Source organism: Panthera uncia (assembly GCF_023721935.1).
Source record: "Panthera uncia isolate 11264 chromosome A1 unlocalized genomic scaffold, Puncia_PCG_1.0 HiC_scaffold_17, whole genome shotgun sequence".
Classification (NCBI taxonomy): domain Eukaryota; kingdom Metazoa; phylum Chordata; class Mammalia; order Carnivora; family Felidae; genus Panthera; species Panthera uncia.
The window spans coordinates 52,987,898-53,003,790 of NW_026057577.1; the positions used below are offsets into that span (position 1 = coordinate 52,987,898).

Genomic DNA, 15,893 nt, shown 5'->3' on the forward strand with positions numbered 1-15,893 from the left:
CCTCCTGCCCAGAGCCATGGGTGAGCCACCCTGGAGGCAGACCCACCAGCCCCAGTCACCTGCAGATGGCTTGACAGCAACCTGATGGGAGATCCCCAGCCAGAACCACCCTCCCCCATCTGTTCTGAGATTCCAGCCCCTCAGAAACAGTGAGAGATAATAAATCTTTGTTGTTTTAAGCTTCTAAGTTTTGGGGTAATTTGTTAGGCAATAATAGATCATCACTATGCTCGCTTCCCCATTCCCTTCAAATTTCTGCCAGTGTCACCTTCTCAGAGACGCCTTCCTCAGCCACCTTGCTGAAAGCGAAATGTCCCCTGCCTCCTCCTGGGATTTCTTACTCCCCACAGCACTTACTGCCACCTCATACTCCGGATAGCGTACGTGTCTTTTTTTTTTTTTTTTTTAATTGTCTTTCTCCTCCTTATTAAAATAGAAATTCCAGGAGGGCAAAGGATTTTGTGTCTTGTCTATTGGCCTTGTTATGTGTTCAGTACTCACTAAATATTTGCCGCATGAATGAATGAACGCATGCCACGTCTTCGCTGTCCAGATTCACTTCCTGAATGCAAGATTCATCCGTTTTTAATAGTTCATTCTGCGGCTCTTTTTCTAAGGAGTCTGTCTGGTCTTGTCTTTTTTCACTACCACACAAGCTGGAAAAGGCCACTTGGTTTTACACAGGCAGGAGGTGACCCAGCCTCTTTCCTGAAAGTAGGTCTGCTATGAAAACGAGCACCTTGGAGGCTGGTGGTCATGTCTTTCATACTTGAGTGCTGATCGGTTTCTAAGGATTTTAATTTAGTCAAACAGGCTCCAAAAGACAAACAGTCCAAGCGGCAGATATATCCCAAGTGGAGGCTAATCTGATCGTCCTTGGTGCCAGCACATTCAAGTCCGTCATGTGTGGCCAGCCCGCAGTCATGTGGCACCGGGGGGGGGGGGGGGGGCAGCTGTGTCAACAGGGCCCTCGCAGGTCCGCACACGATGTGACCAGAGACTGAGTTTCAAATACAGGAGAAGGAAAGCATGAGCGGGGAAAGCAGATGGAAACCCCCTTGTACAAAAAAGAGCTGTTAGCAGGCCTGCGTAGGGAGAGCACTTTCTGTATTCAGGGCCTGTGTTCTTAGAAAGCTCCATGTCCACTGCTGTTGTGAAATCACCCCTGCTGGCTCTCTGCTTGTTAGCTAGGTGTACTTTGAGGCCTCTCTACCTTGGAAATATCCTGACACTTTGACCAGGATCCCTACCCGGGACATGGATTGCTGCAATGTCCTTGGGATACGGTGTCTATATTATTACACTGATTAAAAAGCCACGTAATAAAAAGCCACATTCTGAGTTCATGGCACTGTGCGTCCTCTGGGTGACGGGTGTACCTAGGAGGAACAGCCAGAACATCTGGTTCAGGCCCCTGCTCCGTACGAGTCAGCTGGGGAGGTCAATTTTTGCCCTTGGGCCTTGGTTTCCACAACTGAAAACGGACCCGTTTTTAGCCCCCTTTGGCTCCAGCCTTCTCTGCGGCGCTGGAGACATACTAAACAAGTGGAGGCTGTAGGTAGAGTGGGTAACGCAGGGCCTGGCACAGAACAAGGGGTGGTGGTGGCATCAGTATTATGCATTACCGTGACAATCAGTGATGTTCAGTCAGGGCAGAGATTCTCAGAGGCCAAGGCACTCCGGCTGGGAGAAAGGCGACATCTGGCCACCGGGACAACTGTCCCCAGCAACTCCCAAAGCAGGAACGTGTCCAGTATGCCTCCCTCCCCAAGCCTCATGTCTCTGACCCGGGGGTCCTGCACTCAAAGCCCAGGGAAGCGCCCTTCCCTCTGCCTCCCTCCGTCCCCTCCTTCTCATGCCTTGAAATCAGCTAAGCAGAGTGAGACCTAGAGAACAACTTGCTGTATTAGATATGCAGAGTGCTCACACTTTAAAAAGCTTAAAGCAATTGGCATTAACTCCAGACTGGGTTTCAGGCAAAGGGGACAGGAAGTGGGGAGAAGCAATGGAGCTGGGGAAAGTCCCCAGGGCTCCCCCGCTGTACTTGGGCTGAGCCTTTGATTCACCTTCCACAGCGCCCTGACCTCTGGTGTGGAAACTGGCACGGTTGGGTCCCTGTCACGTGTCGTGAGGCAGGTTACAAATAGCATGGGGATTAGCAAACCCATCCCGAAAGGAAAGGACTGGTTCAAGGGCAGGGAAAGTTACCAGTTTAATTCCGGTAGACTATTAACAATCGAGAACCCGAAAGGGGGCTCTGTGGTAAGGCGGACCGAGCCTAAGTGTGAGCGCGGAAGGAACAGAGCTGACCTGCCCAAGGCCTGCTTCAGTACTGGAGCTAGGAGCTCCTGCCTGGATGGCTCAGGTATGGAGGACCCTTGTCTCACATTCTAATAGAGCGCAAGTTTCAGGGACCTGGTGTCTCCATAACCCTTTCCTGGTCGGGGAGCTCGCAGCGAGGGACTTGCTCCAGGGACGCCCCCCTTCAAGGTCTCCGGAGGGGCAGGAGTGGCACACACTGCTGGGTAGACTAGCCCTAGACGGCGTCGTGGCCGAAAGCGCGGCCTCAGGAACGCAGGGCCCAGTCCTGCCTGGGCCACCAGCACATCGGAGAGGGCAGCGGGCGAGTCCCCTTCCCGCGTCTCCCCCTGCCCCAACTCTGGGCCCGGGATCCTGAAGGGAACCGGCTCCCTTCCTGCTGCCTGGATCTCGCAGCGCGCAGTTCGGACAGCCAGGAGGAGAACCTCAACTCGCCGCCCCCTACCTCCCACGGCTGTGGGCCAGCGAAGTGGCGGGGGTGCCCATTTTTCCTGGATTCCTTGCGCGCACGGTCACGGGCGTAGAAGCGGCCAGATCTGCCCGCCCCGGGCTCCAAGGCCGTCCCCCGTCCTCCACTGCCGCGCCGGGCGCGTCTCCGGCCCCGAAGGGCAGCACCCGGTGGCGGCCAGCTCCCGCCAGTCGGCCCTGCCCCGCCGCGCCCCCTCTGGCACCGCCTCCTCCTGTAAATACAGTGGCGGCCCGCCCTCCGCGCCCGGACGCGCAGGTGGGAGCGTGCGGTGCCGGCTGCCACAGGGAGGCCGCGCCCAGCCGGGTGCCCACGGCCAGCGCCGCCTCCCAGAGCGCGTTCCCCCAGGCCCGGGCCAGGCTCCCGGGACGCGCCCCGGCGCAGGCAGCGCGCACGCCTGACGAAGCTTCAGGTAAGCGGCTTGGGTCCCCGCGCGGGGTCTGGCGCTGCGCTTTTGGGACCAAGTCTTGGGGAGCGATGCGGCGCCAGCGCCGGAGATCCTGAGCTAAACCTGCAAGGGTGGGAGCCACAAGCGGAACCGCTCGGGGCTGTTGTTGCGCTCCGGCTCCTTAAAACCCACGAAACTACTCCCTGTAAAAGACTTTTGGCTGCCCTTGCCTGGATCCCCAGATGCACCCGAGTTTTAGGCTGGGGGAGATGCCGATGATTTGGAAATGTCCTTTGAAAAATTGTGTTGGGGAGGTGGATTCGGCTTTGGGGAGATTAAACGTAGGTTGGTATTTAAAAAAGGTTTACTCTTCTGTTAGTGTAGATGTCTTTGTGTCCGTTTGTGAGTGCATGTATACGAGACAGACAGACTACCCACACGCTATTTTGGATAAGGGATTAATACATATGGCAGGTGTTTAGTCCACTAGTCCATGGAAAAAAGCTACAAGTCCAGTTTTAGGCTTCTATTTACTAGTATTTGGGAATTTGCCTGAAGTCATTTGAAGCCTTGTGACTCGCTTCAGAGTTGAAGGCACCAGAAATTCCTGATAGGACTTTGTAACAGAGAATCACCCTTATCACTGGAACCAGCAAAAGAGATTACATGATCTAGATTTCTTTTTCTTCAATTAGTGCAACCTTGTCTTTAAGTGTTTGTCTCAGCTTATTGCATCTTCATAAATATAGTTTGTCTAGGTCTAAAATGGAAACTTATTTCCCTCCAATATTTCCTTCTCGCCCCAACTTCCTTCTGATTTCAGTGCACATTTTCCTGGAAAAGTACTTCCTAGTGTAAGACTAGCTATTTGCTTTCGTTACCTAAATTAGCTGACCCTCCTTGGGCCTCATTTGGATCTATCAAGATGGCCTTGGCTTTAGAGCCTCAATCTCAATCTCCTTCATATGATCATGGATACAAATGGCACAAAGCATTTTAAGTTTTCTTTCCTTGAGCAGGTAAAAATGGTGTTCACGTTTAGGTTGCCTTTTCCAGTGCCTCAACTTGAAGGGTCCAGGTAAAATATTCCACTCATTAGAGTAAGAAGAGATAACTAGTCAACGTAGTAAACTAGGCAACTTTTTCACAACGGCATAGGGCACCCTTCATATAGGATAATGTAAGCGCGAGGCTTGGTAATCTTGTGGAAGGTACTCTCCCACTTGGTTTCACTGACCCGCTTCTTCCAAAGTCAAGTTCTCTTGCTGTTTAGTGCTCTGTAACTGGTGGTTTTATTGGCTGCTTATTGTTAACTGAGCCTACACCTTTTTTGTGGAAGTGAGAGGCACTTTGGAGGAGGGTGAGTGAGAGGCCATCTGCACGCCTGGGAGGCAAGGCCTCGCCTGACCCACTGTGCCACACACCCCTGGGTCATCCCAGCCCGGTCAGCCAGGCCGGCGCAGCCCCAGTGCCTGTTTGAGAACTCAAGGGGCGAAGTTTGACACAGTTCGCTTAAAATCCACCAAATCCACTCTGTTCCTGAACTGCCTTCCCATTCAATTGAAACTGCTGACCTTGGGCCTCCTGGAGATGTGACAGCCTTAGAAAAGGGCTGGGAATGGAAAGTTGCCACAGTCTAAAACAGGAAATGGAAAGTTAGTTACTGAACGAAAATTTACCGACTTAGAAATGTTCGGAGCAGCTGTGATGAAACGTGGGATGTCTGTAAATCAGAAATAATCCCAGTAGTTCTTCCCTCACTCGCCATTGTTTTTTTGTTTTTTTGTTTTTGTTTTTGCCTGGGGAAGTGAGTTTGTAAGACTCATAACAGGAAAAGCCACGCCCAGTTACGTTTATTGTATGGGTTTTGTTTTTTTAAAGATACTCTTAGGTGCATGGTCATTGCATTTCCTCTTCTTGAGTATCTACATAAAATTACATATTCAAAAGTTTCTGAATGCCGGTGCTTCTGACTCATAAACCAGCTCATTGTTCCCCAGTGTATCCCTTGCATAAAGTTCTGTTCCTATGATTTCATCCTAGTGTGATTTCTGAAATGGCCAGGGCGGGTCAGGAACACCTGTGCCCACTTTAATTTGGTGTTTGGTTACATTTTCAGAGCTGTTGAGACCAACCACCCCACCGGAGGGAAGGAAATCCATTCTGCCTGGCTCTGGGGAAGGGGCCTCTTCTGGCCATGTCTCCTGTAGCTGCTGCTGAGCCAGATGGGGTCCAGCCAGACAGGAGTGTCAGCAAGGTCATTTTCTTCCTTTTTGTCTTTGGTGCCATCCTGTTGTGCGTGGGAGTCCTGCTCTCCATCTTTGGGTTCCAGACATGCCAATACAAAACCTTCCCAGACTGCAGCATGGTGCTGAAGGTCGCTGGGCCTGCCTGTGCCGCCGTTGGGCTCGGGGCTGTGATCCTGGCCCGCTCCCGGGCACGGCTTCAGCTCCGGGAGGGGCACCTGCGAGGCAGTCAGGCAGACCCGGACCGAGCCTTCCTCTGTGGAGAGAGCCGCCAGTTTGCCCAGTGCCTCATCTTTGGGTTTCTGTTCTTGACAAGCGGCATGCTCATCAGCATACTTGGCATCTGGGTCCCTGGATGTGGCTCCGACTGGGCACAGGAACCCCTGAATGAGACAGACACTGCCGACGTGGAGCCCCAGATCTGTGGATTCCTATCCCTGCAGATCATGGGACCCTTGATTGTACTCATGGGATTGTGTTTCTTTGTGGTTGCCCATGTTAAGAAGAGAAACAACTTGAATGTGGGCCAGGAGGCCTCTGAAGCTGAAGACAGACAGATCCAGAACACGGAGCCCGTCCAGGTCACTGTAGGTAGGTGGCTGTCATTCCTACGCATGCTCGTAGCACAGTGGCTGTAGCATCAACTGGGCTGCCCTCGGGTCTGGCCCAGAGTCTCTCTTTTTTGTGTCTCTCTCTTACACACATGTGCACGCATACGCACATGTGCACAGTCCTGCTGCTGTGTTAAGCCCTGGAAGAATCCTTGTACACCTCATCTCCTCCCAGCAATTCCTTATTATTTAGCAAAAGCACTGGGACATTAAGTTGTGACCTTGACTGAGGTCACAGAGCAAATTAAGAGAAAGGTGACAGAAACTGCTAAGGAGAGCTTGGGAACCTTCTGTCACGTTAGAGACCTGCCAAGTGACATGGCACTTTGTGCCGGCCATGCAGACTCTCATCCCTGGCTATCACTGGCTGGTTGTCCTTGGGAAGTCCTTAACCTCTTCCGGCCTTAGTTTACATATCTATAAAATGAGCCTTGCATTGCTGAGATTCCTTGCAGCACTAACATTCTAGGATCCTGTCTGTCCCAAGGCCAGTCATCTTCTATGTTTTGAGGCGGCTTTCTGCAAGGTTTCCCACGTCGTTCTTCGTTTGCTGTCACTTTATCCGTGGCTTCAGGATGGAGGCAAAGTTTGGAAATAGTGGCACAGATGAAACTGAACTGTGATCGCACCTGTCACTTCTTTCCCCCATGGAATGCCCAGCCAGGACTTATGAGTTCTCTGGGTTCTGCAGAACAGATGGAGGAATAGCTCCCAGAGTCGGCCCCCTACAGAACATCAGTAGCTTTTGCCTCAGTTTCACACCACCAATGAAAAACCCCACTGCTGTTCAGTTTCACCAATCGCTCTTTTCTTTTTTCAGTCTCCTGCTTTGGAAAGGGAAAAGCTCTGAAGCCGTAGCCTTGACATCTGCAAGGCTCGGCAAAGAGCATGATGGGACAGGAGCAGAGAAGGAGTGTGGTGCACGTTTCTCATGTTCGGAGCGGGGGGAGGGGGGTCTGGTGGAAGCAGCAGTATTCACGGCAGGGGGTTCCCTGGACTGCCAGCCTCGCATGGCACCGGCCTTGGAGAGCAAGGCACATGGGTTTACAGACGCATCCTTGAGCCATGGTTGAAGTTCCCGGCTTATTTGCGTATTTATGTATTTATGGGGGCCACACCAATATCAATTATACATTAATAATAGCTAACACAGATGCAGGGTTCATCCTGGGACCAAATACCCATCCAAGTGTTCTTCAAGGACCTACTATGTCAAATTCTTTCACACCTACAACCACCCAATGAGGCAGCCTACTCTTAGTATCTCCACGTTAGAGATGAAGAAACTGAGGCACAGGGATCTCAAATAACTTGCCGAGGGCACAGACCAGCAAGTGGCAGAGCCAGGATCCCAACCCAGGCAGGCGGCCACGCACACACCGTGGCCCCGCGTAGCACTGGTTTCGCCTAGGGTCCTGGGCAGCCGTTACTTGGCTAAAGGGCTTACCCTATGTTGTAGATGTTCTCAGTCCTTTTGGGGAACACGGTGGGTCTAAGTAAACACACGCGTTTGATGCTTACAGTCTTCCACTTACTCGGGAGCATTTCGAGGTATGCCCTTGGGGTTTACTATCGGGGGATCTTTGGGGCTCAGCCTCTCTCCTCGTGGCTGGAGTTGAGGGGCAGCAGAAAGCAGGGCTGCTGGTGCTGGGGCACAGTGACTCCTGGGTGGTCTCATCCTGAGGCTGGCTTTTCCGCTTAACCCTTTCAGTACCATCACCCCTGTGAAAGTCTGGCAGCCTAACTCCTTGTTTTTCTCTCCTTTGATATTATGGGATAGGGTTTAGGTTTTCTGCAGCCATGCCTTTTGGTGTAATTGCTAAGACTCCAGATAGACGTTGTCTGTTGATGCTCAGTTCTGCCTTATGAAGGATTGGGGTGATAAGAGGCAGTCCTTGGCCAAGTCCCAGAATTCAGCTGTTCCTGGAATGGAAGCCCCTCCTCCCCAGACACACGAGATATCCCCGTTGTGGGCACACTCAGTGCCGCGTCCAGGATATACAAGCAGGGCTATGAGCTAGGCCTCCCTTGAGGGATGTCTGCTGTCACCTCCCAGAAGACATCAGGTCCTGGGGGACACAGTGAAAGGGAAATCCAGGGGGGATGGGGCTGCTTTCAGGGAGAGCAGGTTGCAAGGGTGGGGAGGGCGGGGAGCCTCCCTTGCAGAGGGAGGACAAGCAGAGGCTTGGACAAGCCCCAGAGACAGCTGGTGGCTTTGAGCACTTCCTTGTTTGCATTGGACAGGTGACTGGCCTGCTCTAGAGGCTTATTCCCGGGGCCTTTGTTCCACGCTGTGTAATTAAAGTGCACAGTCAGCCTTACTTCCTCTGACCTACCAAGACCTGTGAAAAAAACTACATGAGGATCCCAAGATAACCATTATATGTTATCAAGTTTAGGTTAGCGACGTACATTTTAAGCTCTAGGCACCATGTGCTCACGGAGGGAGAGGAAGACTTAACACATTTTTGGCAGGGCTAAGTCCGCTTTGGGGAAGCAGTCGAGGTAATACGGCGGAGAGTGGCCAGCCGAGAGTGTTTCGTCCGACACGTGGATCGGTGCCACTTGCCGGTGGCCTGGGCTTTAAGCACCTTCGCGGGTGTGTTAGAGCTGAGTCAGTCTGCTGTGTGACCAGCACACAAGAACCCAGCCCTCCTGCCCGTTCTCTGAGGCAGGTGCAGTTAGGGATGGCCTGCCGGTCACAGATGTGACAGCCCAGGCCCCTCGAGGCTGGTAACTGGCAAATGGCACCCTGGTAGTGGTAACGAACCTTGTCCTGACCTAGACGGGCCTCGGGTCTGCTGCCCGTACAAACCGGTTGCCTCCCTGTGGTGAATCAAAGTCCTCTCTCCTTCACGTTGCCTAAGCTGTCATTTGGTGCTGCCGGCTTTCCAGAGGCTGCCCTCGGACCTCGATTTCAGCAGACCTCTGGTGCTGCCGCAGGGCCAGAATGATCTGGGCAACCCATGTGGGACGTTCTGTATTGGAATTGGAGTACAAGGTAGAGTTTGCATCTGGTTTCCACTGTCTCCTCCCCACAACACGGGATGTGTTCTGGAATGAACAGCAGCAGCAACAGAAAGGCAGACACAAAAACCAAAACCGAAAACAGAAAAACAAGCTTAACTGGAGTGTGACTTTCTCTTGGAAAGCTTGGGTGAAAGGGTGAATAAAAGCTTGTAGAAGGGCGCGCAGCACAGCTTTGGCAGTTGAAAGAGCGGCTGTGGCCTAGCCTGTTGTCATTTGCTCAGAGGCTAACACCGCATGTAAGGAACAAGGCGCCTCATCCAACAGCTCAGTGTCGATGACTCACAATTTCAAATTGAGAAGGAGTAAGCTTTGCAGCAGGAGACAACCCCAGGAAGCGAATGCTTCACAGAAACACTTTAGCTCAGACTTGCTAGCAAATAGTGGCCCACTGTTTGAAAAAAACTGTGGTAAAATATAGATCACATGAAATGTACCATTTTAAGCGTTTCTAAGTGCACAGAGGCATTACGTACATCCGCGGTGTTTGGAACCATAACCACTACCAAGTTCTAGAAGTTTTTCATCATCAAGAAGAAACCGTCCCCCGTTAAACATTCATTCCAATTCCCCCTTGTCCCAGCCCCTGGCTACGTCCACCCTATGTCTCTGTGAATTTGATAGTCCCACTTTTCAATTCTGGAGTTGGCATAGGTGTTTTGACCTTTTACATACATGGGCCAAACGTAACATTAATTTATTTTGCTCTTGCTGATGTGCTTGCATTTCTTTCTCACCTGTTTTCAACGAAATACTGTCTTTCCCCAGGTGATGCCGTGATAATATTCCCACCTCCTCCACCACCTTACTTTCCTGAATCTTCAGCCTCTGCAGTAACCCGAAGTCCTGGGGCTAACGGTTTGCTTCCGAATGAAAATCCACCTTCGTATTACAGTATTTTTAACTATGGGTAAGACTTTGCGTTTGCACTTCAAGAGTAAGCATGTTTAACCTTCTCGGGTCTGTGGCTAAGCTCAGGCCAAATTAGTTTTAAGGCTGCGGTACAGGAATCAACGTTAGAGGGGGAGGATCTTTTTTGCTGACATGATATCAGAATTATTGCCTTAATAGTAACGGTACCTTTCAGGAAACTGTAGGCAGCACATATGTGAAAAATTGTAAAGGTGGTTATGCCGGGTTAATATGAAGCCTTCTCCAGGTATCTTTATGAGTTCCTAGCATGGGTGAGCCTCCAAATGTTTAACACTTCATCAGCCAGACTGAGCACTGGGACAGGGCTTGCGAGGCCCCCTATGTTAGGCTTTGCCGCTTTAGATCATGGGGAGATATGGGGGTCCCCTAGCGACCTCCAACAGGTACACAGGTTTTCAGTACCTCATGGAGGTACTTGGGTGACTGGCTAAAATCAGCTTGCACCCTGACCTGACCAAGTTTGGCTTCTCTTCTCAATATTCAGTTGTTCCCTGGGCCTCGGAACCTTCTCAGACTGAATGAAGAGATAGATAAGATTCACACTCCCCTCCGCCACGCTCCCCATATGCCACAAATTAGGACGCATACCTGGGGTTAGGTTAAACAACATAAATCTAGGTGTTTTTCCTTCCTGCAGAGGGACGCAGCTGAAGGTTTTAGAGACATGGCCATGGGATGCAAGCGGTGGTTGGTGCAGTTCATAATGGGGAAAGGCTGGAGGCGGCCAGACTGGCTGGGAGGCTGACTTTCACGGCCACCGGGATGTCTGGAAACCCCCACTGCTGGGGATGGGTGCTGCCTTACCTGGTCCTTCGTGTTTTAAGGCCCATGTTCTTGTTGTGCTTCAAACTGGGTGGTGAGCTGGAGATCCAACCAGAGATGGATATAGGAACCGTCCTGCAGGGATGAAGGGGAGGTTACGTTCTGGGCATTTGTAGAATTCTGTTAGTGAATTTTTATATTCTTTACTCCAATGATGAACCTCCCCAAGCCCTAAATAAATGTCTATTAACTTAAAAAACGACAACAACTCCTACTTGCTACTACCATGATTTCTGTGTGCCACAGTCTGGCTTTACTTGCATTATCTCATGTAATTCTCATGGGTAGGAGAGTAGGCACTCTGATCATCCCCATTTTACAGATGAGGATGCTGAGGCTTAGTGAGGTTAAGTAACTTGCTCACGATCACACAGCTAGAAAGCGGCGGAGTGGAAATTCAGAGGCAGGTCTGCCTGGTAGAACTCACTCCAGTAACCACTGTGCTTTACTGCCTCCCTTCAAGTTTTTGGTTTGATTTAATTTTCTATTTGCCTCAGTCTGTCTGCCTTATGCTAGCTGTCCCGGAAGACAGAAACAGAGAAGAGTCAGGCAGAGAAGAGTAATAACTCTGTGTGTGTGTGTGTGTGTGTGTATACTCATTTTGGATGGCACCTATACGTTCCTACCTTGCGTCTTCTCAATGTCAAGGAAAACAAAACAGGGTAAAATTCTCTTAATGTTACAATCAGCTGTAAGAAAAGTAGGGAGTAAGGAATCAAGATATATCTATAAGAAATACAACATGGAAGAAATTACTCCTGAGACCCTTGCAAATGCTCCTAAAAGCATATAATTAAACGTTTGAAAAGAACCTCATATTTAATGTGTGTCACTATTCTCTCCTTCCTTTCTGTTCTCCTTCCTTCTTTTTAGTAGGACCCCAACTCCTGGGGGCCAAGGTGTGGGCTCTGAGAGAGATTGTGAATCTATATACACCATTTCTGGGTCTCCTTCATCCACTGGGATCTCATACACTCCGCATCTCTCCTCTGAACTGCCTCCCAGATACGAAGAAAAAGAAATCGCGGCAACCACATCCTTATCCCCATCTTCTGAGCCTTCCCGACCGTGACTCCAGTTCAATTGTACATAAAATCAATCACTATTTTATATAATTTGTTTTGTAATAAAAAAAAAATACAGTGGCATCGGCTCTGTTCTGATTTCCCTGGCCTTTCAGTATCAACATCCGTAGCGAACGTTCTGCACTAAGCGCTCTGGACCACGGGCGAGGCAAAGTGCCCATAAGCTGATTCTCTCATTTAGACCTACTACATTCAACCTGGTAGACGAAGAAACAAAGGTTCTGAGAGGCTAATTAAGTTACCCCGGGTCACACTGCTTCTCAGTGGTGAGGTTGGGTTTTGAACCCATCTAGCTGGGTTCTGAAAGCCAGCCTGTGGCTACCCTGTTTCTGTCAAAGGCTGACCGGAGGCAGCTGTTAATGTTTAGCCTGGCCCATTCTATTTCCAATGTTAACTGCTTCTGAAGCAGAGAAACTAGACGACTCTCCTAAGTTCTTTATTATTTCTTCCTCTTCTTGCCTTCCCTCTCCCCGTCATCCTTCTTCCTCCTCTTCCTATTCCTCTTTTCTTTCTTCCATTTTGCAAGAAGGTAATTAGGTCGTTTACACCAGGACAGTGACCAGCACGTTGATATCCTGAAGCCTCCTCATTGTGGAATGACACTGTCAGAAAAGAGATTTCTTGGGCTACTGTGGTAGCTAGATTCCCGTGGAAGGGTGTGCCTTTCTGTTACAACGTATTGGTGCTAGGCTGCCTGGACCACCGACTTTTATTCTTATAAGGCTACTGATGAACAACAGCTTTTGTACTGTTGGGTGCGAAGGTAAGTATTTCATTCTAGGTATAAACCAGAAATCACCACTAAGTATTAGCAGTTCTACCCGGGAGAAAGTGACTTTTGGAACATAAAAATCTGTGGTAACAGCACTGTTGTGATAATGAAATCACGCAAAAACGTGAACTTTTTATGCCTTTACACAAGCCTAACCCCCATAAAAAATCCATATTACCCATGGGGCACCTGGGTGGCTCAGTCGGTTAAGCGTCCGACTTCGGCTCAGGTCATGATCTCATGGTCCGTGAGTTTGAGCCCCGTGTCAGGCTCTGTGCTGACAGCTCAGAGCCTGGAACCTGTTTCAGATTCTGTGTCTCCCTCTCTCTCTGCCCCTCCCCTGTTCATGCTCTGTCTCCCTCTGTCTCAAAAATAAATAAAAGTTAAAAAAAAAAACATAAAAAAAAAATGCATATTACCCAGCAGTTAGGTGCCTGAAAGCAGAATTTAAGGGCGTTAATGCTCCAGTAGTTCAACCGAAGTCATGACTGATTCCATGGGAATTACCACCACCATAAATCATGGGTACCAGCAATGATCTATTTTTGAATTGGACGTTTATTGAACTACTCTTAAAATTCCGTGTGTTTTTTTTTTCCTGGAAGGTTAATTATTCACATTTTAAAATTAGAGCCAAGGGTAGATTATGACCACTTCCTTCTGCTGTTATTTGTTTAAAACGATTAAGCTGAAATTTCTAGGTAGACTTCACACTGAACACGTATGAGTTCTCCTTATATCCAAGACCTTTTAGTGGCTCAAAGCTGGGGTTTGTAACTGGGTATTTTCCCTTTCTATGCTAATATAATTGAAATGCAGTTAGAAATTCTTGGGTGTAAGTCTGACCTTCTAGTTAGGAAGTCTCTTCTACCTCTGTTGTTCTCGGCAGCATTGAGGAAGGTGGAGAATGAAGAAGACAGAGCATTGAGACAGGTCCCCGGGGTGAAGATGTTTATTGAAGGACTGACGTCACAGTGGAGCTGGGGCTAATCATTGAGTCACGGAAGATACATCCTTTGCCTATCCAGGTTCTGGCAAAGGGTGACAGCTTCTGAAAAGCCACGTAGTGACTGTTACTTGTTTTTTTTCCTGCGTACGTATCAACATTATTTTCAATCGAGGTAAAATTCACATAACACGAAACGAACCATTTTTCAGGTGAACAGTTCGGTGGCATTTAGTACATTTACCTGTTGCATAGTCACCTCCTCTATCTCACTCCAAAATATTTTTATTACCCCAAAAGGAACCCCACGCAACAGTCACTCCTCGTTGCCTCCCTCCTCCCCAGCCCCCGGCAACCACCAATCTGCTTCTGTCTTGGTAGAGTTACCTTTTCTAGGTATTTCATGATATTTTTCAGATTCATCCACATCATCATCCGTATCAGTACGAGCATCTTTTGGAGTGCCTGTGTGAATTCTTTTGGTCATATACCTAGGAACGGAATTGCTGGACCATGCTGACTTAAATGAAAACCTTTTCGCACAGAGGCTGGACCTTTTCTGTTCCCGCCAGCAAGGTGTGCGAGTTCCAATTCTTCCACGTCCTCACCCACGCTTGTTATTTCTTGTTATCATTATTATCACCATCATCATCATCGCCACCCCGGTTAGTATGAAATGGTACCTCATTCCGGTTTTCGTTTGAATTTCTCCAGTGACCGATAACATGGAACATCCTTCCAAGGGTGTCACTTGTTTTGGAATACCAAAACGTCATCATCAGTGGCATAGAAAATCTCACTCCTGATCTCCCTCCTGTGGTGGCGGGAGGTGTGAAAGCCACCTTCTGGCAAACAGTGACGGGCTCTGCAAGTTCAGGTGGGACGATCCACACAAGGTACACTGTTTCCACGCTGCCTCCATGCCATGAAAACCTCTTCTTGTGGATTCTTCATCTTCTCCCGGGGTCAGTTAAGTGGACTAACCCCTACTAAAACTAAAGCAAATTTTGGACCAGGTAAGGTCCCTTTGCTATTTCTTCACTTTACAAACTAAGGAGGAACGCAGCAGGCAGGCCATGGGAAGCAGCTTTTCAGAGGATGAGAGCTGAGGGGGGAGCAAGGATGTGCTCATCCAATTTATACCCGAGAGGTGGCAGTGGGGTGGGGCGAGGCCCCTGGGACAGGTGTCCTGTGACTGTGTCATGTGACTGTTGGCCTTCTGATTTGGGTGCTGGGCAGAGGACTATCGCCATGTGGGTGGTAGATATCCCCTGAAGGGGGATATCATTCCAGGGCAGGTCATAGTAAAGGGATGGATCTAGAGATAGGAAGGGAACCTTGGAAGGTGGCCTTAGGCAGGCAGAAGAGACACAGTAGTCTGGCGGGATCTATGAGGGTCCACATGGATAAGAACCCCTATAAATATTGAAAAGGTTAATGGCCGGGTTCCATTCCAGACTGGGCCAATAAATCCAAATCTCCAGGGGAGTAACATCTATCATCTCGGGATCTGCAAAACACTGCCCATGGGGACCACAGAAACTGCAGACGCAATACCTAGTGGGCCAGATTATCTGGGATTATGAGCCCCTGTGACTTCTATGCCTTCCAGAGAGGCCTGTTTACAGAGCCCGTCCCCGTGCTGAGGGTCCTAAAAGGGAAGGATGTGGGTTTACCGTCAGCCCCCAGTGTCGACGAGGGCTGCACACGGTCTCCCTAGCCCAGCCTTCTAGGCAGCCCTGCCAGTGATCCGGGAGACAACCCCGAGGGTGTGGGGAGACGATGTCAGAGGCCCTCGCTCCTTTCATGTAGGGAGACTTCCGGTAGTTCCAGACTGGGGGACCTTGGACTCATTTATTAGGGAAGGCATGGGTTTATCTTTGCTTCTTCGTGTTGGATGAAGTCAGGACTGCTGGGTGCCTACAACTGGAAGCATCAACGATGTCTGTCAAGATGAGGCAGAGTGGAGGTAAAAGGTAGCCAGGTTGAAATGGAAAATGCTCGACAATGTCCAAGTGGGAAATAGTAGGAGAACAGTAGGAGTCTTGCTTCCTCCAGGGGCCCCCCAGCCTCTGATGGGTCAGTTACGAGAGCTCCCCGGGCAGTGTGGTAGGCTGGGATCTGCCCTGCTGCCACGCTGGACATGGGACACCCTGATCCTCCAGCCTCTGCTGTAGGAACTTCTCCAAAGAAGAGACGAGCTGGGAAGCATGCTGTGGGGGTGGTGGGTGGGCCAGAGGGGTGAAATGTCCTCTGACTGTTGGTGGGGAACCATGCA

General features: G+C 50.0%; 1 protein-coding gene across 2 annotated transcripts; it reads left to right on the plus strand.

Annotated features, from left to right (window-relative positions):
- The first annotated feature begins 2,177 nt into the window (after positions 1 to 2,177).
- On the plus strand, positions 2,178 to 12,083 carry TMEM171 (transmembrane protein 171). Of its 2 annotated transcripts, none has more exons than XM_049649625.1 (4): positions 2,178 to 2,365; positions 5,293 to 6,010; positions 9,826 to 9,967; positions 11,689 to 12,083. In XM_049649625.1, exons 2-4 carry the CDS (start codon positions 5,371 to 5,373, stop codon positions 11,882 to 11,884), a joined length of 978 nt encoding a protein of 325 aa, XP_049505582.1. In that variant the 5' UTR covers positions 2,178 to 2,365; positions 5,293 to 5,370; the 3' UTR covers positions 11,885 to 12,083. The 2 variants fall into 2 exon arrangements, with proteins under 2 accessions (XP_049505582.1, XP_049505580.1); XM_049649623.1 differs by having other exon boundaries at positions 11,686 to 12,082.
- The last annotated feature ends 3,810 nt before the right edge of the window (positions 12,084 to 15,893 follow it).